General features: G+C 34.7%; 1 protein-coding gene across 1 annotated transcript in view; it reads left to right on the forward strand.

Moving 5' to 3' along the window:
• The window catches only part of LOC140438354 (NPC intracellular cholesterol transporter 2 homolog a-like), a 50760-nt gene extending 27093 nt beyond the window's left edge, over positions 1-23667 (forward strand). Inside the window, exons 3-4 of the mRNA XM_072528029.1 lie at positions 4884-5059; positions 23520-23667. Of these exons, the coding sequence (XP_072384130.1) occupies positions 4884-5059; positions 23520-23603 (260 nt within the window). The 3' untranslated portion in view covers positions 23604-23667. The remainder of the gene's footprint in view (positions 1-4883; positions 5060-23519) is intronic.
• The last annotated feature ends 100 nt before the right edge of the window (positions 23668-23767 follow it).

A 23767-nucleotide genomic window follows, 5' to 3' on the forward strand; every position in this document is an offset into this window, starting at 1 on the left:
TATACTTACTTTAAAAATATATTTTAACTATAATATATTATATTAATGAACATTTCTGTTCTTGCCGTATAGATCGATTTGTGTAGCAAACCATACCGTACAATTAGTTGGCGCTATGATATGTGTTGCCAATTCTTCAATATATTCTTATTTTTCTTTGCTAGTGACTATTCGAAATACTCAAATTGTAGACGTATTAAACCATTTTCCCAGGTTGTGAAGCCAAGAAATTCTTGTTCTCCCTGCTCCTTTGATTGTATGAATGATCTCGCATTCCATCCCTGTTCTACATCTCTCCTCATAGGAAGCTAATATTATTAGCTTCCTATTTGCATTAGCTGAGATCCTGTGCCATATGGACAGCTCCATGTAGGGATTTTCCCACCAGAGTCTTCATTTGGCCTGCCCATTCTACCTTTCCTTCCACTACCAATAGTTTCGTGATCCCTGTTCTTCCAGCTAAATAGCCGAAGTAAATTAGGTATGCTCGGTTTACTTTTTTTATTAGCCCATTTTTTATATGAAGCTGTTCCAGAATTTATAGTTTGGTTCTGTGTTCTATGTTCTAGAATTATTCTATAGCCTGAGACCCAGAGTATTTTTTTTATATTTTCGAACTATTTTGGGTTTTTGTCATTTTATATGATTGCCACTTATAGCAAAAAATTACAAAAAAAATATACAATGGAAAATCTGACTTTTCTCAATGTCGTATATAATATATGACATTGGATCTATCTGTTATCAAAATAAACCCAAACATAAAAAGGAAACACTACAAATAAATACTCATATTTTAGCAATCATTTATTATTAATTAGTTTTATACACAGAACAATGTATTAAAACTCTTTGGTACCAAACTAAAACACTGTTTCGTTTCCGAGTCCTACATAAAAATATCTTACATTTGTTTACCAGAATAGTCCACTAAATATTCAGCTTTATGAAGACGTTAAACTTAGGCAGTTATGTGTCGAATTTCGTTGTTTATGTTTGGTTAGTAGCTAGAAGAAGAGGTAAATGATGGACCAAGAATATTACAGCAGGAAGTTTACTCCGCAATAACACAGTTAAAGGAATTGCAAAGCGGCAGGCCCTGATAATATACAAGCAGAATTACTCAAACTAATGGACAACGAATCAATAGCAATAATCGCAAAGATATTCAACAAAATATACAACTTTGGAGAAATACCAACAGAATGGCTAACATCTGAGTTTATTACACTTCCAAAAAACCAGGAGCCAAAAACTGCGAAGATTACCGTACTATAAGCCTTATGAGTTATCTCCTAAAATTGTTCCTAAAGATAATTCATAAGAGAATCTACAAGCTGTGTGAAAGTCAAATTTCCCCCAACCAGTTCGGGTTCACAAATGTTGTTGGTATTAGAGAGGCTTTGTTCTCAGTACAAGTCTTATTCCAGAGATGCAGAGACGTCAACTGTGAGGTATACGCATGTCTGGTTGATTACGAGAAAGCGTTTGATCGATGATGCAAATACTAAAAGAAACAGGAATTAATTACCAAGATCTGAAAATAATTAGAAGTCTCTACTGGAATCAGACAGCAAATCTCAGAGTTGAAGGTAAACACACCGACTATGTGAAAATCGTGCGTGGAGTGAGGCAAGACTGTATTTTGTCTCCTCTAATCTTCAATCTAGACTCTGAAAGAATATTTATCGAAGCTTTGCACGAAACTGAAAATGGTATTCTACTAAATGGTTACCAGGCTAAACAACATCAGATATGCAGATGACACCATAGTATTTGCGGACAACTTAGAAGACCTAAAAGTTCTTATGAACAAAATCACGTATTACAGTCAACAATATATGGACTCAATATAAACGTTAAGAAGACACATCTTATGATAATTAGCAGGAAAAGAATAACAGAAGGTCAACTCTACGTCAACCAATCCCCTGTAGAAAGAGTGACACACTACAACTACCTCGGCACCATAATAATTGAAGAATAAACCAACAACCAGGAGATTGGAGCACGCATCGGAAAAGCTAGATCCACCTTCAATCGGATGGGGGCCTTCTTCAAGAGTCACAACCTCTCTCTTGATACAAAAGTAAGAATGCTGCGATGCTACGTCTTCTCTGTCCTTTTTTATGGTGTTGAATCTTCTCCTATATCGGAGAATGCTTAAGATCCCGCGGACTGACCGAGTCACAAATGAGGAGGTCCTCAGATAAATGAATAAGACCCGAGAGGTACTGACCACCATCAAATCTCGAAAGTTACAGTTCTTCGAACATATTATTCGAAATTAATCCAGATATGCTCTCCTTCAAGCCATCCTGCAAGAAAAATATTTAGAAAGAAGAAGAACTTCTTCTTCTTCTTTTGGCATCATAACCCTGGATGGGTCTTTGCCTGTCTGGCTATGTCCTTCCATTCAGATCTCTCTTGTGCCCTTCTTCTCCATTGTCTTATGTTCATTTTTTTCAGGTCGTCTTCCACGTCATCCAACCATCTCGTCCTGGGCCTTCCTTTTTTTCGCCTTCTTATGGGCTTCCATTGTAACATTTTCTTTGTTGTTTTTGCATCGTTTTGTCTCTGCACATGTCCCAGCCATGACAGTCTTTGACTTTTCACAAATCTTACAATGTCATAACCTTCATTTAACTCATTAACCTCGTCGTTTCTCCTGATTCTCCATGTGCCATGGTTAGAAAGAAGAAGAACATCTTGGTTAAATAACCTCAGAATCTGGTTCAATACAACATCTGTGCAGCTTTTTCGTGCTGCTGCAGATAAGATAAAGATTGCCATGATGATCGCCAACATTCGTAACGGATAGGCACATCAAGAAGAAGAATGTTTTGGTTCCAGGTCTTCCTAGTCGCTGCAGATTCTCAAATCGGAAGACTAAGTGTTGCCCAAAATCACTTATTGTCCTATTTCTAATTTGAATATTCTCAGTTAAAGAATGTTTTGGCTTGTACTACTCTGTATTGACACCAAGTATCGCAAACTGCTAAATCTTGGATGTGGCTGATGAAACGAATTGTCCAGTTTTTTATATGTGCTCCTACCGGACATACTGCCAACATTCTGTCAACAAGGTCAACTCTACCTATAAACTTTATATAGTTTTTGATCTCCTCAGGTCTATTAACCATTTCGTATTCCTTTTTAAATTTTGACCATTTTCTGCATTGATCCGGCTTGTTAGCAGCATGGTTTGTTGACAGAATCGTAACAGGTTTGTTGTCTAACCAGTGAGTTATAGCAATGCTTGCATCACCTCGAACCTTTGTTTCAGATCTACCTCTTGGATTTTTCATGAACTGTTTTTCTGGGGAAAAGATACAATTCCAAGGTAGTCCCTTGTTTAAAATCGTGCCTGTGGCATAGAAACCTCTTTTAGTAATACATCAGCAAATTTTATTATAGTAAAATAGCGATCGAAGTAAATGTGATGAGCAGGAACAAGACTTTTATACATACTAAGAATTTCTGATTCACCCAAGCAATGACCGGTGAAAGGTATTATCATTTCATCTTAACTTCTATCATCAGATCTTATTTGACCATGGCAACCATTTTATAAACTGTTAAACAGAGGTAAAACTTTCCAAATTTTGTTTACTCTTTGTTGATCATCGATTTCATCATCATTAACAACCTTTAGAAATATTCTGATTTTAAAACGTCGGATTCGGGTCATAGCATTTTTGATAGATGGGATTTTCGACGATTGACGAGAACTTTTTCGACCAATACATTCTAATTTTCGGGAGCTCCATAACACTAATAACGAATAGGACACCAATAAATGTTTAGAACTCTTTATTTGTCAATGTTAGTTCTGTTCCTTTTCTTTCAACGTAATTCTATTTGATGCTACAGTCATGGTTTTCAATATGCATCAGTATATTGCTTAAAAAATATTCGGTAGTCCATAGCCGACAATCCATATCTTTATACCTTGGCTGGTATAGAGGTATTTCTAGGGGAGTGAAATTACTGGTCCATGCATCAGTTTAAATACAGTACCACTACGACGACCTCCACTACGTCTTACTCTACGTCTGGCACGACGACTACAACCTACTCTGATAGATCTAGGAGAAGTATGTGTTTCTTATGTTAGTGACGATGTGAGTGATAATACTGAGTTTGAGCGAACCTCTGTGGTTTCTTCTTAGGTATCTGAGTTGTCTGAAGAATTTATGTAAAGGAATTCTCGTTATCTGATTTTGACGACACAAATAAGGGGTCTTCTTCATCGGAAAGGTTTAGATCCAATGAGGCTCGCCGAGAGGGCGGTACAGCCCATAAAATTTAACGGGGCTTGACGATGTAAGGGGCCCGGTGTCGACCAGACCAAAGAAATTACAGCATATGACATAAATGTCATTCGATTAATAAAAATATTGATCATCTGTTTAAACTGTCAACACACTTCTCGTTTTAAAATGATTTTAAGTAAATACCACCATTATTTTTTTATTGGTACCCCATTTTGCTTATTTAAAGTACGGCTTAGTAGCAACAGTTTTAAATATTAATCTTACCAGACAGAAGCACATACCTTGTACCGTCAACTAAATAAAATATGAATAAAATATTACTAACAAATATTTCAAAAGATTTTTAAAAATCTTTTAACATATTCGTGGGTTTGAATCGTGAATTTCGTGAATCCTTGTCACACTCGGCGTTATATTAAGAAGTCATCAGTTATTTGGCCTTAACTAACTTGCTGTTATTGCTCTATAAATGGCTTCATAGATAACATTTTTATTTAGAAACAAGTTCACTAGTTCACTTTTTTTGTATCAAACAAATAAAGTGCTTAATGAACGTTAACACTTTGATTTAATTTACAAATAACTTACCTTTTGTTATTTTTACAGATGTAAGCTCAACAAACCTAACCACGGTGGTATATGGTGACGTTTTGGGTTACAAGACCAAATTCCCGCTACCAAATTCAGACGCATGTAAAGGAGTAGGAGTAGAATGCCCTCTCGAACGAGGAAAAACCTATGTATATACTGATACCTTTGAAGTAAAGCAAGTATATCCTAGGGTGAGTATCCCAACCATTTTTGATAAACGTAATATATTTTGTATTTAATACGAATTATGATAACTTGAAACTGAAACTAAGTTGGAATAAACAACTTAGTTATACGTAGTTTTTCAGATCTCACTCTCTTCTTATTTTTGTTGCTTTTTAATTAGTAACTTTTCAAGTTATTAGTTGCAACTTCCATTAATTAAGAGAATACTGAATTAAAACATTTTTTGTTGTTGTATTCAAGCTCATGATTGTATAGTTTGGTAAAGTTGTTAGGCTTAGTCATATTTGTAATGTTGTTAGTTTTATTGAAATGAGAAATGGTTCATTTTCTGTTTCCCATTTACTTGGTTAGTATAGTTATACAGTATGATGCAAATGTATGGAATAAATTCATTATTTTAGAAACAGGCGACTTTTAAAAAAAATCTTAAAACACGTAAATTTTTATTTTTGAATGGCCATCAATGGCCATATGTGTTGGACATTACGTCATCAGTGTCGGCTTAATGACGTAATCAACGATTTTTTTAAATACAAACCGAGGTCACGCGACAGCTCATTTGAAAGGTCTCGTTATCGCCTTTGCAACGATATAATCATTTGAATATTTATTTCTACAGGGTTAACCAAAACTGTTGGTTTATTAATACAATTAACTTACAATAAAGGTTTACTTAAATACAATTAAATTACAACAAATGTTCAAATTGACGACCTTCAGCAATAATACAATGTGAAAGATGAGCAATAACTTCTTTAATAACGTTTTCGATGACTTCAGGTGTTATTTGTGCAATTTTCGTTCTGAAGCGGTCGTTCAACTCTTCTACATTATTCTGTCGATTTTAATACACTTTGCTCTTTAAATATCCCCAAAAAAAAAGTCTAACACAGTCAAATCTGGAGACCTTGCCATTCGATGAGACCCCTTCTACCTATGCACTGAAACAACTAGATTGCAAACGCAAAAGCGCCAATTGAAACCTAACCAAATTGCAAACGCAAAAGCGCCAAGTGAAACCTAACCAAATTGCAAACGCAAAAGCGCCAATTGAAACCTAAATAAAATTTAGGGGTGGTATATGGAGAAGGAGATGATCAATTAGAGAAGAACTAGCAAAGAAGTTATAATAAAAAGAATGGCTTAGCTCAAAAGAACACGGAGACACAAAACCTCAAGCACGAATTCGGGCTAGCCTCACTACACTAGAATTTGGCTTTGAGATAAGGGGAAAAGAGATCTTTTAACCAAAAGAATACAATATAATAATGCACCGGAAAATCTGGAACTATAAAAGGGGTAAGATAAGAGAATATACGGAGATGCCTAGGAAAATACTAAAATGGGCGCCAGCTAATTTCTGAAGGAAATTAACAAAAAAGATAAATGAAGTTATGAACAACAAGGAATAAAGTACTATTGATTTAATACCCTGTAATAATGTTTAAAAACCGAAAAGACACTATTGGCCTTGTTCTGCTATATTATAATTGTAAGCAGGAACTGAAATAAAAGCAAAACTACTTGTAACAAATATATTTATAATATTAACAACTAACAAAACTCACCTATATATATATAGAGAAAATATAATTACAGTAGTGGGGCTACGGTATGCGAGGACCAAAAAGCCACGACAAAATTAGATATCCCCACTACTGGGCCAAACGAAAAGGTGTATTAGTAAATCTATAATCTAAGTCCATGGGAGAAGCGAAATCTTAACACTAAGGTTAGTTACGAAAGTTAAATCCTAGATAGGTAAGGTAGGGAATATAAATACTAAAAAAAAACCGTGACGGTTATACAAAAGAAACTACCTTACCTAACAAATATACGACTAATATGTGTCGAAGCAGCTAAACACCAGATCTATGTGTAAGTGTTATGCTTACACATAGATGCTGGGAGATATCTAAAGTGATCAAGTGTGATGAGTATGGCCAACAGACTCAGAAAGATATATATATAATTTTTAAAAACCCTGATACATAAATTTCTTCCCTTCCCTTTTAAAAACCGCTATACAAAAATCATGAACCCCTTCCCTAACAATGAATCTAATTTAATTAATTAATAGCTATTTACCTAACTTTTATAGATGTTACAAAAACTGTAATAAGTACTAACCTTGGTATATGCATATACAAAGTTGTAAATTACAAGAAAAACCTTAACCCTGAGAAACTAGTTGTTACTGTCTGTCACAACACTACAGCGGTCCTGGATAAGTCCCCTTAAGACTCTGACGATCCTTGAGGCTCCGAAAAAAAAACGAATGAAGAGGAACGCTGTGGTTCTGGAGACAATCGGTTCCTGGTTACCAATGGGTTGAATTAGGTGTTTGGTTAAACTAATTCTAGTATTAAACGTTATCCTAATCGGGTGAAATCTACAAAAAACAACATTTAGAGAAACATCAAGGCACCCAAAGATGACTGTCAACACATACTCTTACATCGAATTACCACCATAAACAAACATTTTATTTCATCAGCTGACTGTCATCCTGTCTATTTATTGCGTCTGCGCATTTAAAGAATATCTAGTAAATTAGGCATGAAACTTTTTATACCGAGTAGGTATACAAAAAAACAGAAAAACTAATTAGGTGTCCGATAAATTAACGATCTAGGCTCAAGGCCACATGATACATATGAGAAAACTCTGATTTTACACTTTTAATATTTCAAAAGACAATGAAAATATCAATAAAATGATAGGCCTATAAAACTAAATGATTTAATTGCTCACCTGGGTTTTAAATAATTATTTCAGTAGATTTGGAAGCCGGGTCTTAAATATTCATTTCTATAGATTTGGAAGTCGGTTTTTCAATCAAGATTCTTTATCATCTGTTCTAATTTCTCCCTTGATGTTCGGGGAAAATATTAAATCAATCCCAGATTTTCTACCCGATTTTAAAACGAAAAGTGCCGGTTAAGGCTTGGAGAAATACACCTCTCTGCGTGAGTTGTTGGCCAAAACTGACTTTAGCGAGCGCCTCTTGACCTGTAGTTTGCGCATCGTACCGTCTATTGCCCATGAACGTTTCATAAACGGGATTCTGAGGGGTTTCAGGATTTCAATAATAAATTATATTAATTAATTATATGTTAGCAGTTGTGACTGCTACATCCTCCCTCAACTCCAGAAAAAAAAGGAAAACTTTCCACTTACCAGAAGTTTCCTTTTTTTTTATTGTCTAGGACAATCTAGCCTTAAAGACAAACCAGACGATGAATATGATGAAGCCGAAACGTTGTGGTGTCAACCACAAGGATTTTGAGCTTATCAGCCACACTGTTTACTCATTAGATGGGATAAAAGTAATGACACTGACAGACGTACAGTAGACAGACAGCATGTGATCTATTTAATAATGCGTAATTTACCAAAAAAAAATTAAAATAATTTAATTTATTTAGACAAAGTATTAAGAAAAGTAAAAAAAAACATAAAACCCAATCACTTAGGTACTTTCTAAATATAATTCAATAACTTTATAGCAATATCAATCTCAATACCAATATATTCAATATAATTCAATTCAACCTTATATAGAGTAAATTAACCTTCGACAATACTTAAATTCTATATTTCCAAGTATTAGTAAAACTATAAATAAACTACACTACTGAGGTGTGTTAACAACCTCTAAAAGATAGGACCAAGAACCATTCACAACACAAACTCAAACAAAGTCCTATCAAGTTTACCCAACGTTGACACTAGAGCGAACAGATTCTATTAATCACCCAAGAGTTCAATGAGGGCTTAATTTATTAGGACTAGTTGAAACTATATTACTACAAACCTAAACATCTATATGATATGGTTCTGGATATCAGCAACATATTCGAAAATTCAAGGTAAAAGATAATTCAATACATCTACTTGCTTTAGCAGCGGTAGGAAAAACACACAATCGGTAAAGGCACTAGCAAGCCTAGACACTAGCAAGCCCACTATAGTCATGGTATAGGGTATGCTAAAAAAAAAAAATAAGTAAGTTAACTGCAATCCCAACTCGTAGTAAAGAATATGCACAAAAGGTAAAAGATAATTGCAAGTCCAGATCTACTCATGGTAGAGGATATGCACAAAACTCACTTCTACCAGCTATACACTTGGTAGAAGGAAAGGTAAAAGAGATCCTAACTGTAATACCCAAACTGTACTATTGACGTGGTCCAATTCTTTACTCACGACAAGAACAGTAAAGGACAGATTTTTAGGACTCCATAATCAAGATAAAGATAAGATATATATTCATAAGATATAGATAAGAAATAAACTTATCAAGGTAAAGGTAAAGATAACTAACTTAAGGTAAAGGTATGAGATAAACCAATTAAGGTAAAGGTACGAGATAAACTTAATTAAGGTAAAGATAAAGGTACACTCAAGGTAAAGATAAACTCACATCTACCAATCCGTACGAATGGTAGGTAGACAGGTACAAACTCAAGATACTAAGATATGTTAAACTCAAATTCTTGAGAAGATAACATAGGAGATAACAAACCAAGTTAAACAGACTTACTTATTGCTGAATATCAGAACGATCCAATTCTAAATGACACATTCTAATTTCAACCTAAGAGACACTCAAGGAACAACTAATATGTATTGATATATTTCTGAGCCAAGTGAGGGCACACATCCAGGGTGATCAATCCTGAACCCACGCTAAAACACCGACACAGTAAGTGAATATGAATGCATAAGCTTTATGGCCATGGTCCACAAAACCTTACAACACTATTAAAGAAAATATTTGGAATGTTTTCCGCATTATCCCTGTAGATATCTATTATTATATAACTCAGAACTCAAGATGGGGAAATTCCCATATATCCATCCTGTACTCCTATGATATGCAGTTGGACTTTTTAGAGAAAACAAACAACAAAATTAACAAGTCCATAAACTAAGATAATAACCAACATTAAGATAAGATAAAAAAAATAGAAGGCAAAATAGCACAACTCTTATTGTTTTGCCAGGTAAACAAAAATAGATAAACCGATCTTAAACAACCAAACTGGTACAGCATTGATAAGGGACCAGTTAATCTTCATCTGAAGATGAAGAATCCAAATTATCTGACAAGTTATGTGGACCTACTGTCTTGTCCTCCAGTAAGTCTTTGACATGAAACCTTCCTAGTTTCCTGCCAGTGGAAGTTTCCTTCAACTCATAAATTAAAGGAGAAATGACCTTAATAACTGTGCAAGGTATGTACTTCTGACATAACTTGGCCGATTGAAAGTTCACTTTATCAGATTTGACAAAGTTTCTTTTCAACACAGAATCTCCAATTCTGAAGGATAACTCTCGCTTTCTCAAGTCATAATGGCATTTATTTCCAGCATAAGATGCTTTCAAACGTTTGCGAACATCCACATAAATATCAGGAAGATGCTGGATATCTTCTAAACGGTGTAATTTATCTGATATAGTGGGAAAGTTATTGGCATTTTCTGAAATTGTACCAAAATAATCACCAGAAAGAGGAACATGACGACCAAACATCAAATAAGATGGAGGACATTTGGTTATTTCGTGAGAAGAAGTCCTGATAGCCTGTACTATAGAGTGGATATGAGTATCCCAAGCTCTTTGATCAGGAAAGGAATATGACCTTAAAGCAGTCACGATTGATTTATTAACTCTTTCGGTATGATTGACTTGTGGATGATAGTTCGCATTGTACCAGATCTTTTGGACATTATATTTAGACATGAGGTCGCGAAAAGCCTTAGCTGTGAACTGTGGTCCATTATCGCAAGACACGATCTGTGGAACACCATAAATTAAGAAAACCTCATTCTCAAGATACTTGATAATGGATGGAGTAGTTGCCTTAGACATAGTATGAACCAAAGGAAATTTTGTAAAATAATCAACAACTACCAAGGCATACTGAGAACCTTTATAAGACCTAGGATAAGGACCAATGAGATCTAAAGATATAAGTTGAAATGGAAAATCAATCCGTCGATAACTACCCATTAAACCTGGTTGGGGAAGATTTGTCGGTTTGCATGTAGCACAGATTTTGCATTTAGCGATATAGCTACGTACAGTTTGACGCATCTTCGGCCAGTAATAGAGTTCCGATATACGACGGAAAGTTTTGTAAAAACCAAAATGAGCTGCAGTAGGATGGTCATGAAAAGTGGCCAAAACCTCTGCTCTATTAGGAGTTGGAACGACTATCTTCCAATCCGACATTCCAGTAAGGGCATCCATGGAACTTAAGACATGTTTATACAAAACACCATGTTCAACTTTAAAATCAGGAAATTTACCTGGTACATTCTGTACATCATACAACATTTTTCGATACCAGTCATCTGGTTGCAAGGAAGATAAATCTAACAAATTAATATCGAACGTTCTAGAGAGTGCATCAGCGACTACTACACCTGCAGCTTTACGATGAATAATCTTATAATCATATTGTGCCAATTTTAAAATCCACCTAGCCAAACGAGGAGATGGGTTCTTCATATTCTGTAACCACACCAAACTACTATGGTCAGTTATGACCATGAAAGAACGACCCTCAAGAAAATATCTGAAATGTTCAATACCAGTAATTATAGCTAGCAACTCTTTTTCAGTTGTAGTATAATTTTTCTGGGCTTTATTTAATTTCTTGCTTGTATAAGCTATAGGGTGTTCTTCTCCATCTACCATTTGATAGAGTACACCTCCAGATGCAGTGTTAGAACAATCTGTCATCAGATAAAAAGGCTTAGTAAAATCTGGGGCTACCATAACAGGAGAATTTGTGAGAGCCTCCTTGATTTTAATGAAAGCTTCATTAGCCTCACGAGTCCACACAATATTTTGTCCCTTTTTCCGATTTTGAAGTAAATCTGTGATAGGAGACAACAAGGTCGAATAAGACTTAACAAACTTCTTATAATAACCAACCATTCCTAACAATCGACGGACCTGAGTGGTATTTTTAGGCACAGGAAAATCCCGAATCGCTGACATCTTATCAGGATCAGTACGAAGACCCTGAGAATCTACAACATATCCTAAAAACTTAATAGAGTCACGACAAAAGCTGCTTTTATCCAAATTAATAGTCAAATTTGCGTCTTTTAAACGCTGAAACAACTGCTGCAATACAGAGATATGAGTTTCGAAATCAGGAGTAATGACAAGAATGTCATCAAGATAGTATTGACAAAATGGGTCTAAAGCAGGACCTATTACCAAATCCATTAATCGACACATAGTCTGAGGAGCAGACACAAGACCAAAAGGCATTGTAGTGAACTGATACAATCCTTTGCTATTTACTGCAAAGGCAGTAAGCTTTTTACTCTCCTCGCTGAGAGGAATCTGTAAAAACGCCTTCTTTAAGTCGATAGATGAAATAAATTTTGCATTCTGTAATTTACTTAGGATGATATCTATACGAGGTATAGGATAAGCATCTCTGTTCATAGTTATACCGTTAAGTTTACGTCCGTCAAAACAGACACGAAAAGTCCCATCTTTCTTTTTTGTCAGCCACAGAGGGCTACAAAAAGAAGAAGTACTGGGCTCAATAATACCTAACTTAAGCATTTCATCTACCTCCTTTACTAAACTTTCATGCCAGGCTTGAGGCAAGGGATATTGATATTGCCTGAAGGGCTTAAACGAACCAACATCAATGTGATGTTCGATGAGATGAGTTCGACCTAACTGATTTTTCGATGAGATAGAAGAGAATGATGTGATGACACTATTTAACTGCTCTAATTCCTGAGCATTAAGTCGACCCATATCTTTAACAGCATTGACACAAGAGATATTGAAAGAAGACACAGATAAGGAAAATTCAGTAAAATTTAATTCACTATTAAAAGTTTTCAGAAAATCCATACCTAGGATGACTGAATTCTTAACTGAAGGAATAACAAAGAATGTAATCATTCTTTTACAAAAACTAACAGAAATCTCAGTAGTGAATTGACCTAAAATTGGTTGAATTTGACCATCAGCTGTAGTCACTTGCAAACTTTGATCTATTCCTATATTTACATTTGAATTCTGGAGAAATTCCAGACCTAGAGAACCTAAAATAGAGATATTGGACCCTGTGTCCAGTAAAGCTAAACAAGAATGTCCTAAGATAGATATTTCAAGATATGGACGATTATCCTTGTTTTTTCGAACTAACAATGAGTTTATATCTAAATCAACAAACGAAGACAAGAGATTACTTGAAGAAACTACAGAAGAATCACGGTGTTCATGCTCAACTAACGTTGTCCTCTCTTCGGTTGGCATTTGCCGTTCTGTGGTCTTTTGTCTTTCGGTAGAGCGTGAGATGTTTGGCTTGTGGAAGCTTGGGCATCCAGACTCGAGAAACTGGTTCCTTGGTTTTGAGGAGTTTGGACAGTGTTTGTATTCCCTGTATTTTGACGAGGAGTAGGAGCCAGGGCCAACCCACCCCTTCTGTCGTTTCCCGAACAGGATTCACACTCAAATTTACGGACACCTTGACGTCCACAACCATAACAGAACCGAATTCTAGGCTCAGAACATTCGTAATACCCATGTCCTGACTGACAACAATTCCAACAGGTAAGCTTCGAATTAAAAGAAGAGACATTACCAGACCGAGAATAGTTAGGCCTACCAGAATAGGATGAGTCATTATTTCTGAAATTTCTATTATTACTAGACCGTGAATAATTGGGTCTATCAGAATAAGATGAGTCATTATTTCTGAAATTCTGATGAATAGGGACTCTAGACACGTTGTCAGAAGACCATGACAAAACTTCCTCTAACTTCTTACACTTTTCCGTTAAGTCAGCAATTGAAGAAATATCTGTAAGTGTCAGACTAGAATGATACGATGGCAACAAATTTTTTCTAATGATCCTTATGATATGTGACTCAGACAAAGGAGTCTCCAACCGTTTACACAAACTAACAATCTCATTTACAAATATAGTTACCTTCTCCTGCGGAGCTTGTTTTCGAGACTTAATTTCATCAAGAAGATTGTCCTCATAGTTATATGGAAGAAAATCTGACCTAAGTTTGGCAACTAACTCTTGCCATGAAGCAAAACTACCTCGGTTATTGAGATACCAAGTGAAGGCTGAATCCTTAAATAAATCGGCAGCAGAAGAGTAACACTCTTCCTCGCTGTTACCACGCGCTATAGGCAGACATTCTACCTTCTCTAAGAAACTAACAACATTTTCATTATCTTGACCTGAAAAATGGACACCCCATTTATGAATAGGAGCAGACTTAACGAAGGGAAATGGATTTACTGAAACACTAGCATTATGAGGAGTTGACTGTGCCTGTGGAATCACTTTACAATCAAGTTCACCTTCCAGAATCAGAACCCTGAAATTAAGAGACCTCTTCACTTCCTCCTCTTCCTCTGTTGTAGCTTCTAACAGATGGACTCTAGCTGCAAGATGACCTAAGCGAGAAGTATAGCGAGCATAGGCAGTATCACTAGGAGAACCAACAAAAGAACCAATTTTGACCACCAGATCTGCAAGAGTAACCTCTATTTCCGCAATCTCGTCCTTAAAATTAAGATGGGAAGCAGACAGAACAGCATAACTCCGATTTGCTGCAGCTTGCTTTAATGCACCACGCAACACTACCCTTTTCCTTTCCACTGTTGTCAAACATGGATCGTTTAAGTGCCGGACTCTCAACTCGTACTCTAATTCTGGACCTAACAGATGCTCTACCTTGAAAGCAGACATTTTATACAACTTGGAAATATACCAGAAAATATATGAGGGAAACTATGATAAAATAGGTAAAGTCTAACTTACTCTATGTTTCCAGGTTATTATTATAATTGAATTATTTTACCAGTAATGTTTGCTTGTTTATCCAGTCGTGAACTCAGATGCAAGGTACGGCTACAATCCCTGAGAAACCTAGAAACTTCAAAAAAATGTTACTTCCAGACAGTGGTGAATTACTTTGGTGCTACTCCGGACTTTTATAGTGTTAAGATAGTTAAATTTAAAATATTTAAATAATTTTCCTTTTTAATATATACTTATGTTATTTATTATTAATCCAATATGGATATTTAGTTAATCAAAAAAAGCAATTTATTCAGTCTACCCACAATATAGCAAAACAAGGGTACTACGGGTATATTTAATAGAGAATGTAGATAAACTAAATATTGAAATACAAAAACCAATGTTGCAGTTAAGAAACCAAGAGTTAAAGAACACAGCTGAAAATTAAAATACAACACCAAAGGTACACAACCAGAAATTAAAGTGGGAGAAAAAAAAACCAAAGATATAAAGCCAAAAGTACGTGCAAAAAAAAAGAGGTCCCACGTTGGGCGCCAATTGAAACAACTAGATTGCAAACGCAAAAGCGCCAATTGAAACCTAACCAAATTGCAAACGCAAAAGCGCCAAGTGAAACCTAACCAAATTGCAAACGCAAAAGCGCCAATTGAAACCTAAATAAAATTTAGGGGTGGTATATGGAGAAGGAGATGATCAATTAGAGAAGAACTAGCAAAGAAGTTATAATAAAAAGAATGGCTTAGCTCAAAAGAACACGGAGACACAAAACCTCAAGCACGAATTCGGGCTAGCCTCACTACACTAGAATTTGGCTTTGAGATAAGGGGAAAAGAGATCTTTTAACCAAAAGAATACAATATAATAATGCACCGGAAAATCTGGAACTATAAAAGGGGTAAGATAAGAGAATATACGGAGATGCCTAGGAAAATACTAAAATGGGCGCCAGCTAATTTCTGAAGGAAATTAACAAAAAAGATAAATGAAGTTATGAACAACAAGGAATAAAGTACTATTGATTTAATACCCTGTAATAATGTTTAAAAACCGAAAAGACACTATTGGCCTTGTTCTGCTATATTATAATTGTAAGCAGGAACTGAAATAAAAGCAAAACTACTTGTAACAAATATATTTATAATATTAACAACTAACAAAACTCACCTATATATATATATAGAGAAAATATAATTACAGTAGTGGGGCTACGGTATGCGAGGACCAAAAAGCCACGACAAAATTAGATATCCCCACTACTGGGCCAAACGAAAAGGTGTATTAGTAAATCTATAATCTAAGTCCATGGGAGAAGCGAAATCTTAACACTAAGGTTAGTTACGAAAGTTAAATCCTAGATAGGTAAGGTAGGGAATATAAATACTAAAAAAAAACCGTGACGGTTATACAAAAGAAACTACCTTACCTAACAAATATACGACTAATATGTGTCGAAGCAGCTAAACACCAGATCTATGTGTAAGTGTTATGCTTACACATAGATGCTGGGAGATATCTAAAGTGATCAAGTGTGATGAGTATGGCCAACAGACTCAGAAAGATATATATATAATTTTTAAAAACCCTGATACATAAATTTCTTCCCTTCCCTTTTAAAAACCGCTATACAAAAATCATGAACCCCTTCCCTAACAATGAATCTAATTTAATTAATTAATAGCTATTTACCTAACTTTTATAGATGTTACAAAAACTGTAATAAGTACTAACCTTGGTATATGCATATACAAAGTTGTAAATTACAAGAAAAACCTTAACCCTGAGAAACTAGTTGTTACTGTCTGTCACAACACTACAGCGGTCCTGGATAAGTCCCCTTAAGACTCTGACGATCCTTGAGGCTCCGAAAAAAAAACGAATGAAGAGGAACGCTGTGGTTCTGGAGACAATCGGTTCCTGGTTACCAATGGGTTGAATTAGGTGTTTGGTTAAACTAATTCTAGTATTAAACGTTATCCTAATCGGGTGAAATCTACAAAAAACAACATTTAGAGAAACATCAAGGCACCCAAAGATGACTGTCAACACATACTCTTACATCGAATTACCACCATAAACAAACATTTTATTTCATCAGCTGACTGTCATCCTGTCTATTTATTGCGTCTGCGCATTTAAAGAATATCTAGTAAATTAGGCATGAAACTTTTTATACCGAGTAGGTATACAAAAAAACAGAAAAACTAATTAGGTGTCCGATAAATTAACGATCTAGGCTCAAGGCCACATGATACATATGAGAAAACTCTGATTTTACACTTTTAATATTTCAAAAGACAATGAAAATATCAATAAAATGATAGGCCTATAAAACTAAATGATTTAATTGCTCACCTGGGTTTTAAATAATTATTTCAGTAGATTTGGAAGCCGGGTCTTAAATATTCATTTCTATAGATTTGGAAGTCGGTTTTTCAATCAAGATTCTTTATCATCTGTTCTAATTTCTCCCTTGATGTTCGGGGAAAATATTAAATCCAATCCCAGATTTTCTACCCGATTTTAAAACGAAAAGTGCCGGTTAAGGCTTGGAGAAATACACCTCTCTGCGTGAGTTGTTGGCCAAAACTGACTTTAGCGAGCGCCTCTTGACCTGTAGTTTGCGCATCGTACCGTCTATTGCCCATGAACGTTTCATAAACGGGATTCTGAGGGGTTTTAGGATTTCAATAATAAATTATATTAATTAATTATATGTTAGCAGTTGTGACTGCTACAGCACCTACCTGGGAAAACGTTATTAAGGTAATTTCGTACCTCAACGCCGTAGTGTGGGGGAGCCCCAACATGTTGTTACCAGAAATCATTTATATTTGGAAATAGCGGATTCAGCTGTGGCAACAGATCTGAAAAAATTCTAGATAACGAGAAACAGTTAGGTTTTCCTCAAAAAAATGTCCCTACAATTTGATTGTTTATAATGCCGGCCCCAACATTCACCTTCTCGGAATATTCTGTCCTATACTCTTCCATCCAATGTAGATTTTCACTTGCCCAGTATCGATATTTCTGCCGATTTACGTGACCGTTCAGCATAAAAGACGCTTCATCAGAAAAAAGTACCTCTTGTATGGAACCCTAATCTCTGTTATATTTTTCCATAACAGTTTCGCAGAATTCGATTCTTCTATCAAAGTCATCTTCTAATAGCTCCGGGGCCAGATGTACTTCGTATGGATGCCACTTCTCCTTTTTTAGCACGCGTACAATAGTTGATTGGTGGACATTGTTATCTAGTGCGACCTGCCTAGAACTGGTATGGGGATTTTCTTGAAACGCCAGTACAACGTCCAGTTTCTTGGCTTCGGATATTGATTTTCTACCACTTCTGGGAAGATCTTTAACATGGCCCGTTTCTCTAATTTTTTTTTTCAATTCTACTTAGTCTTGATTGAGTAATTGGTTCGCGATTGATGTATTTAGCATTAAATAAATTACGAACTTCTGCTTGAGTCCTCACTTTATCTCCATAACCAATCATGATTAAAATCTCGATTCGTTTTGGTTCTGTTAGTTTCATTTTTGTAAATGCTGTTATTAATGTTGAGAAAGAGTAAAAATTTGACGTCTATTGTTTGACAGATTCACAGATCATGGACAAATAAAGACGAGTCAATGACAATATTTATTTAAATATTTTTGAAAAATAACTTGGAATACTTACTACAATAATTAATTTTTCAGATTATAAGGTAGCATTGTTTGTTATCAATGTATTTTTTTCGGAACCAGCAAAAAACACTATTTTGTTTTATTCCCAGTGGCGTTTCACAGTGTATTTTAGTTCAGTGAATGAATATTTATTGTACTTCCATGTTACTTAACAATTCATAATTTTAGTGAACCCCGTAGAAATAAATATTCAAGTGATTACATCGTTGCAAAGACGATAAGGAGACCTTTCAAGTGAGTTGTCGCGTGACTTCGGTTTGTATTTAAAAAAAATCGTCGATTACGTCATTACGCCGACACTGATGACGTAATGTCCAACACATATATAGTAGTTGAGAGCCATTCAAAAATTAAAATTGACATGTTTTAAGATTTTTTTTTAAAGTCGTCTGTTTCGGAAATAATGAATTTATTCCATACATTTACATCATACTGTATATAGTGTATAAAGAAACTATATCCATAATTTTGATTGATTTTTTTTTGTAAATCCCTAAGATTTTCATGAAAACTTTTGATTTCCTGACTATGTAGGGCTTAGTAGAAGAATCATTCTAGCCAATACTATGAGCCCGATAATTAGATCACGAGATTTACACCAAAGAACGAACAAAACGAATCTACAAGACCATAATCCGATCGATAGGGAGCAATAGATGTGAAACTTTGGGGTTGACTAAAAATCTGTAAACCACATAGCCATCTTTAAAAGAAATTTACTGAGACGAATAATAGGCCCTATAAATGAAAACAACAGGTAGCGAATCAGATACAATTATGAAATATATAATATACAGTGTGTAAAAGCCAAATGGAATAAATTCATTATTTAGGTTGCTGTACATATTTATAAAAAAATCCCGAAACACGTCAAATTTAAATTATAACTTGACATTCTTTGACGTGAAAATGCAACCCCTACCTTCAACCCCCTTAGAATGACAGGTACAACCCCCAATTTTTAAAATAGGAACTATAGGCTTGTGATATATCGTTTGAAAGGTCTTTTTATTCTCCATTCAAAAATGTTGTCGCTTTCAAGTTTATTAAGATTAATTAAGATAAAAAATTAAAATCATGTGGTTACCGAAATTCGCTAAAATATACTCAAGACTTATTTCCCGTTTAGGTCTTGATAATAAGAAAGTGAACAAAAACCATAGTAATGTTATTTTAACACGCATTAGTAAATTGTTTTATTTAAGTTGTCAGTATTTTAATTTAAGTAAAAAGTTCGTTCAATTCAATTCTGAAAAATGGTTAGATTAACGGAAATGCATAAAATAACAGTTTTACAAATGATTGGTTACAGAGATAACACCCGAACACAACAGGAAGTAACTCGCCTATTTCATGAGAAATTTCCTAATTTACCGCCTATATCCCAAGGAACAATAAGTAAAATAGAGAAGCAGTTTCGCGAGTTTGGTCATGTAAGGCAGATAAAAAAAGCAGCTGCCAATGCACTGAGTGATGAACTCAAATTAGATGTGTTGCTTGAGTTTCAGGAAAATCCACATACATCGAGTAGACAGGCATCCACTACATTCAATGCTAGCCATACATCGATAGTAAACATATTAAAAGAAAATAAATTGCATCCCTATAAGATCATACCTACTCAGGAGCTCATGGAAGACGATTTTGATAGGAGAACTTTTTTTGTGAGCAAATGATGGACATGTTGGACAACAATATTATCCAATTAGAAGACGTTATGTTTTCTGATGAGTGTACTTTTTCACTTAACGGTCATGCTAATCGGCAAAATTGCCGCTACTGGGCCACGGAAAATCCTCACTGGATGAGAGAAGAACACACTCAATACCCTCAAAAGGTTAATATTTGGGCAGGGATTGTAGGAAACAATATCATTGGTCCCTTTTTCATTGAGGGCAACTTGAATGGCAACAATTATTTGGCACGACTTTAAAATGATGTCATTCCAACGTTGGCAAATTTATATCCTGATCCAGGAAACCCTCAAGTTCCAGCGAATACGATATGGTTTCAGCAGGATAGAGCACCACCACATTACCAACTTAATGTCCGGCAGTACCTCGATACAATATTTCCCAATCGGTGGATAGGGAGGCGAGGATCGATTGAATCGCCAGCGCGATCACCTGATCTTATATTATTAGATTTCTTTTTATGGGGATATTTGAAGAGCCATGTGTACAAAACTAAACCTTCTGATTTAAATGACTTAAAAGAACGAATAACGCTTGTGATTAGGTCGATCACGCCTGTTATGTTAAATAATGTTAGAAGACAGTTTTATTTGAGATTAGGATGTTGACAAGACGTTCGCGGTGAATATTTTGAACATCTACTTCATTAGCATTCATAGTTCTTTTTCGTATTCTACATTTTATTACGTTTTGCATTACATTTTAGTTTTTGATTGTATTGTAGCGAATTTCGGTAACCACATGATTTTAATTTATTTTATCTTAATTAATCTTAATAAACTTGAAAGCGACAACATTTATGAATGGAGAATGAAAAGACCTTTCAAACGATATATCACAAGCCTATACTTCCTAATTTAAAAATTGGGGGTTGTACCTGTCATTCTAACGGGGTTGAAGGTAGGGGTTGCATTTTCACGTTAAAGAATGTCAAGTTATAATTTAAATTTGACGTGTTTCGGGATTTTTTATAAATATGTACAGTAACCTAAATAATGAATTTATTCCATTTGGCTTTTACACACTGTATATAAAGAACCACCTTTATCTCAGTATGTCCGTCTACAGCGTCTTCATGTATTTAGAATGGAAGAAAACAGGCTTCCAAAAAACTGTTGAATGCAATAATGCAGAGGAAGATACCTATTGGAAGTCCGAGAAAGCGATGGAAGGATGATGTAAATGAGGACGCTAGATATCTCGTTGGCAGTCGATCGTGGAACCGAGACCGTGACGAATGAATAGGTTTGCTGAGACAAGCCAGGACTCGAATTGGGCTTTATAATCATAGGATGAATGGATGGATGTTAGAGTGTAACTTTATTTGACCTAATTTATTTTAGTTTTGATTGTATAGCTCTTATTACACAATAACTTTACTTTACTTTTAGTGGTATGAATGGGTTACGATACTGTGTCTCCAATGTCAAGGAAGTTTTTGAGTTCGACTTGGGGGTATTTAATTTGGCAGATAGATGTTCCTACAGATCTCTATCAACTGTGCTGATTGATACTACTGCTATCTTGTTAACATGGTCTCTTTTGTAGCTTTGTAAGGTTATTTATAGTATTTTAGTCAGAGTACCCTTCAATTGTCATTTAGTAGAGTCAAATTTCAGATTGCTAAATTATATACCTAACTTACTAGGGCTCAGTTGGGAGTCCTTGGACTTGTCCTAAATTCTAAATTTGTGCGTGGAACCTTATTGAGTACCAATTGAATGTTTCTCTTGTCTGGGAAGTTCGTGCTAGAGTACTGTCCGATTACCTTTCATTGGAATGGTGTATAGTGTGATATTTGAGTTCAGAGCTAAGGCGCAATTAAAATCCTCTGAGGCCGGTTTGAACTATCCATGGATGGATGATCCTGATAACTCTTCAAGATAGTTCTGATCTTGAAAGGTTACTAATTTTATAGTTAGGAATATTGCTCTTGTGAATGTTGTGTGAGTTGTCCGAAATAGAATCCTCAGAAAATATTGCTTGGTTGATCATATTGTTGTGCCTGTCGTTTGTATCATAGTTTAGTAGAGGAATATGATGATTTTTGTAGGTATATTCTTGTTATAGATTGCTCTGAAGATATCATTCAATGTGGAGATACATAAGGATGATCATACGATTCAATTTATAATCTTACTTTTTCAAGAGTATGCACTTTTATAGTGCTGCAGTATGCCTACTCCTTGTACTATAAATACATGTATGTTACCCTAACATGTATTGAATACTATTGTTTTGATAGAACTCATCTGAAGAAATGGTGTTACATACTTGGTTTATTAAAACTTGGAACAACTAACAAAATCTTGATATTGTTATGATTTGAACACATTCGACGTGACATTAGGTCACTTTAATGAGTTCAGTGTTAGAGGATTAATTCAATAAATTTTGATTCAAATTCTATTTAGATTTTAAGTATTGAATTTTAATTTCTTCTTTCGTGTAGGTATGTCGTATACCATGACCATGGTATCACGAATATTCCCAAAGCTGCCTATTGCAGATCAGCTTTGCGAATCACGATCTTTAGAAGAGGATCACCAGACAAAAGACTGAGACTTTATGTCTCTATGTTTTTTTGATTTTTAGTCTAACGATTTCCATGTATTTTATTTATCTTTTAGTAACGTAATATTAATATAGGAATATGTTACAGATTTTATTAAGCTAACATTTACAGCTTAAGGGATGGTCTGTGCACTTTTTAAATTTATATATCTAATAATGTTTGTGTTTTAGTAAAAACACAAACATTATTAGATATATAAATTTAATCGTTTAAAACCAAATCGTTTAAAAAAAATTTTAAACGATTTAGTTGCTTCGTTTCAAAATAGTGACCGTTTAATATTTAATGACGACTCTGGAAAATATATAAACTACCGTGTTAACAGTTTGGTAGTTTTTAGTTTTATCGAAAACGGTTGCCAACGTCAATTTTTTTTTTTCCAGTTAATCAATTTATTTTCCCATAGTCTGATAGAATTCAAATATTTTTTAGTAACATCTGTTGAAAATATGACATCAATATTTCTCTTGTCTGACAATATACCTATTATAACATCAAATCTCATACGTTATGTGTCCTGTGTCACTCAGTATGCTCCTAAATTTTTAAGCGATTCTGTCACGTTTTTTTTTTAAATGATAAATATTGAAATTCACATGTGACATATTGATAATTCACCTACGTTATTTACTGACTGAAATATATGTATGATTAATCTTTCTCTTCATTTTAGGTGATTGTTGAGATTTGGTGGGAACTCATAACTGACACTGGAGACAAAGCAGTGTGTATCATCATACCAGCAAAGATAAATTAAATATATTTATATTTTTAGTCTAAGAAATAATTATAAATTCTTCAAATATTACCTTCAAAGCATTTCTCGAATAAACTTTTAAAAAATTTCGTTGTTTTTATTATATTATTATTATCCCAGATTTAAGAAGGCACATCTGAACGAGCATGGTATCAACAAAAATG

Source organism: Diabrotica undecimpunctata, chromosome 4 (genome assembly GCF_040954645.1).
Source record: "Diabrotica undecimpunctata isolate CICGRU chromosome 4, icDiaUnde3, whole genome shotgun sequence".
Lineage (NCBI taxonomy): Eukaryota > Metazoa > Arthropoda > Insecta > Coleoptera > Chrysomelidae > Diabrotica > Diabrotica undecimpunctata.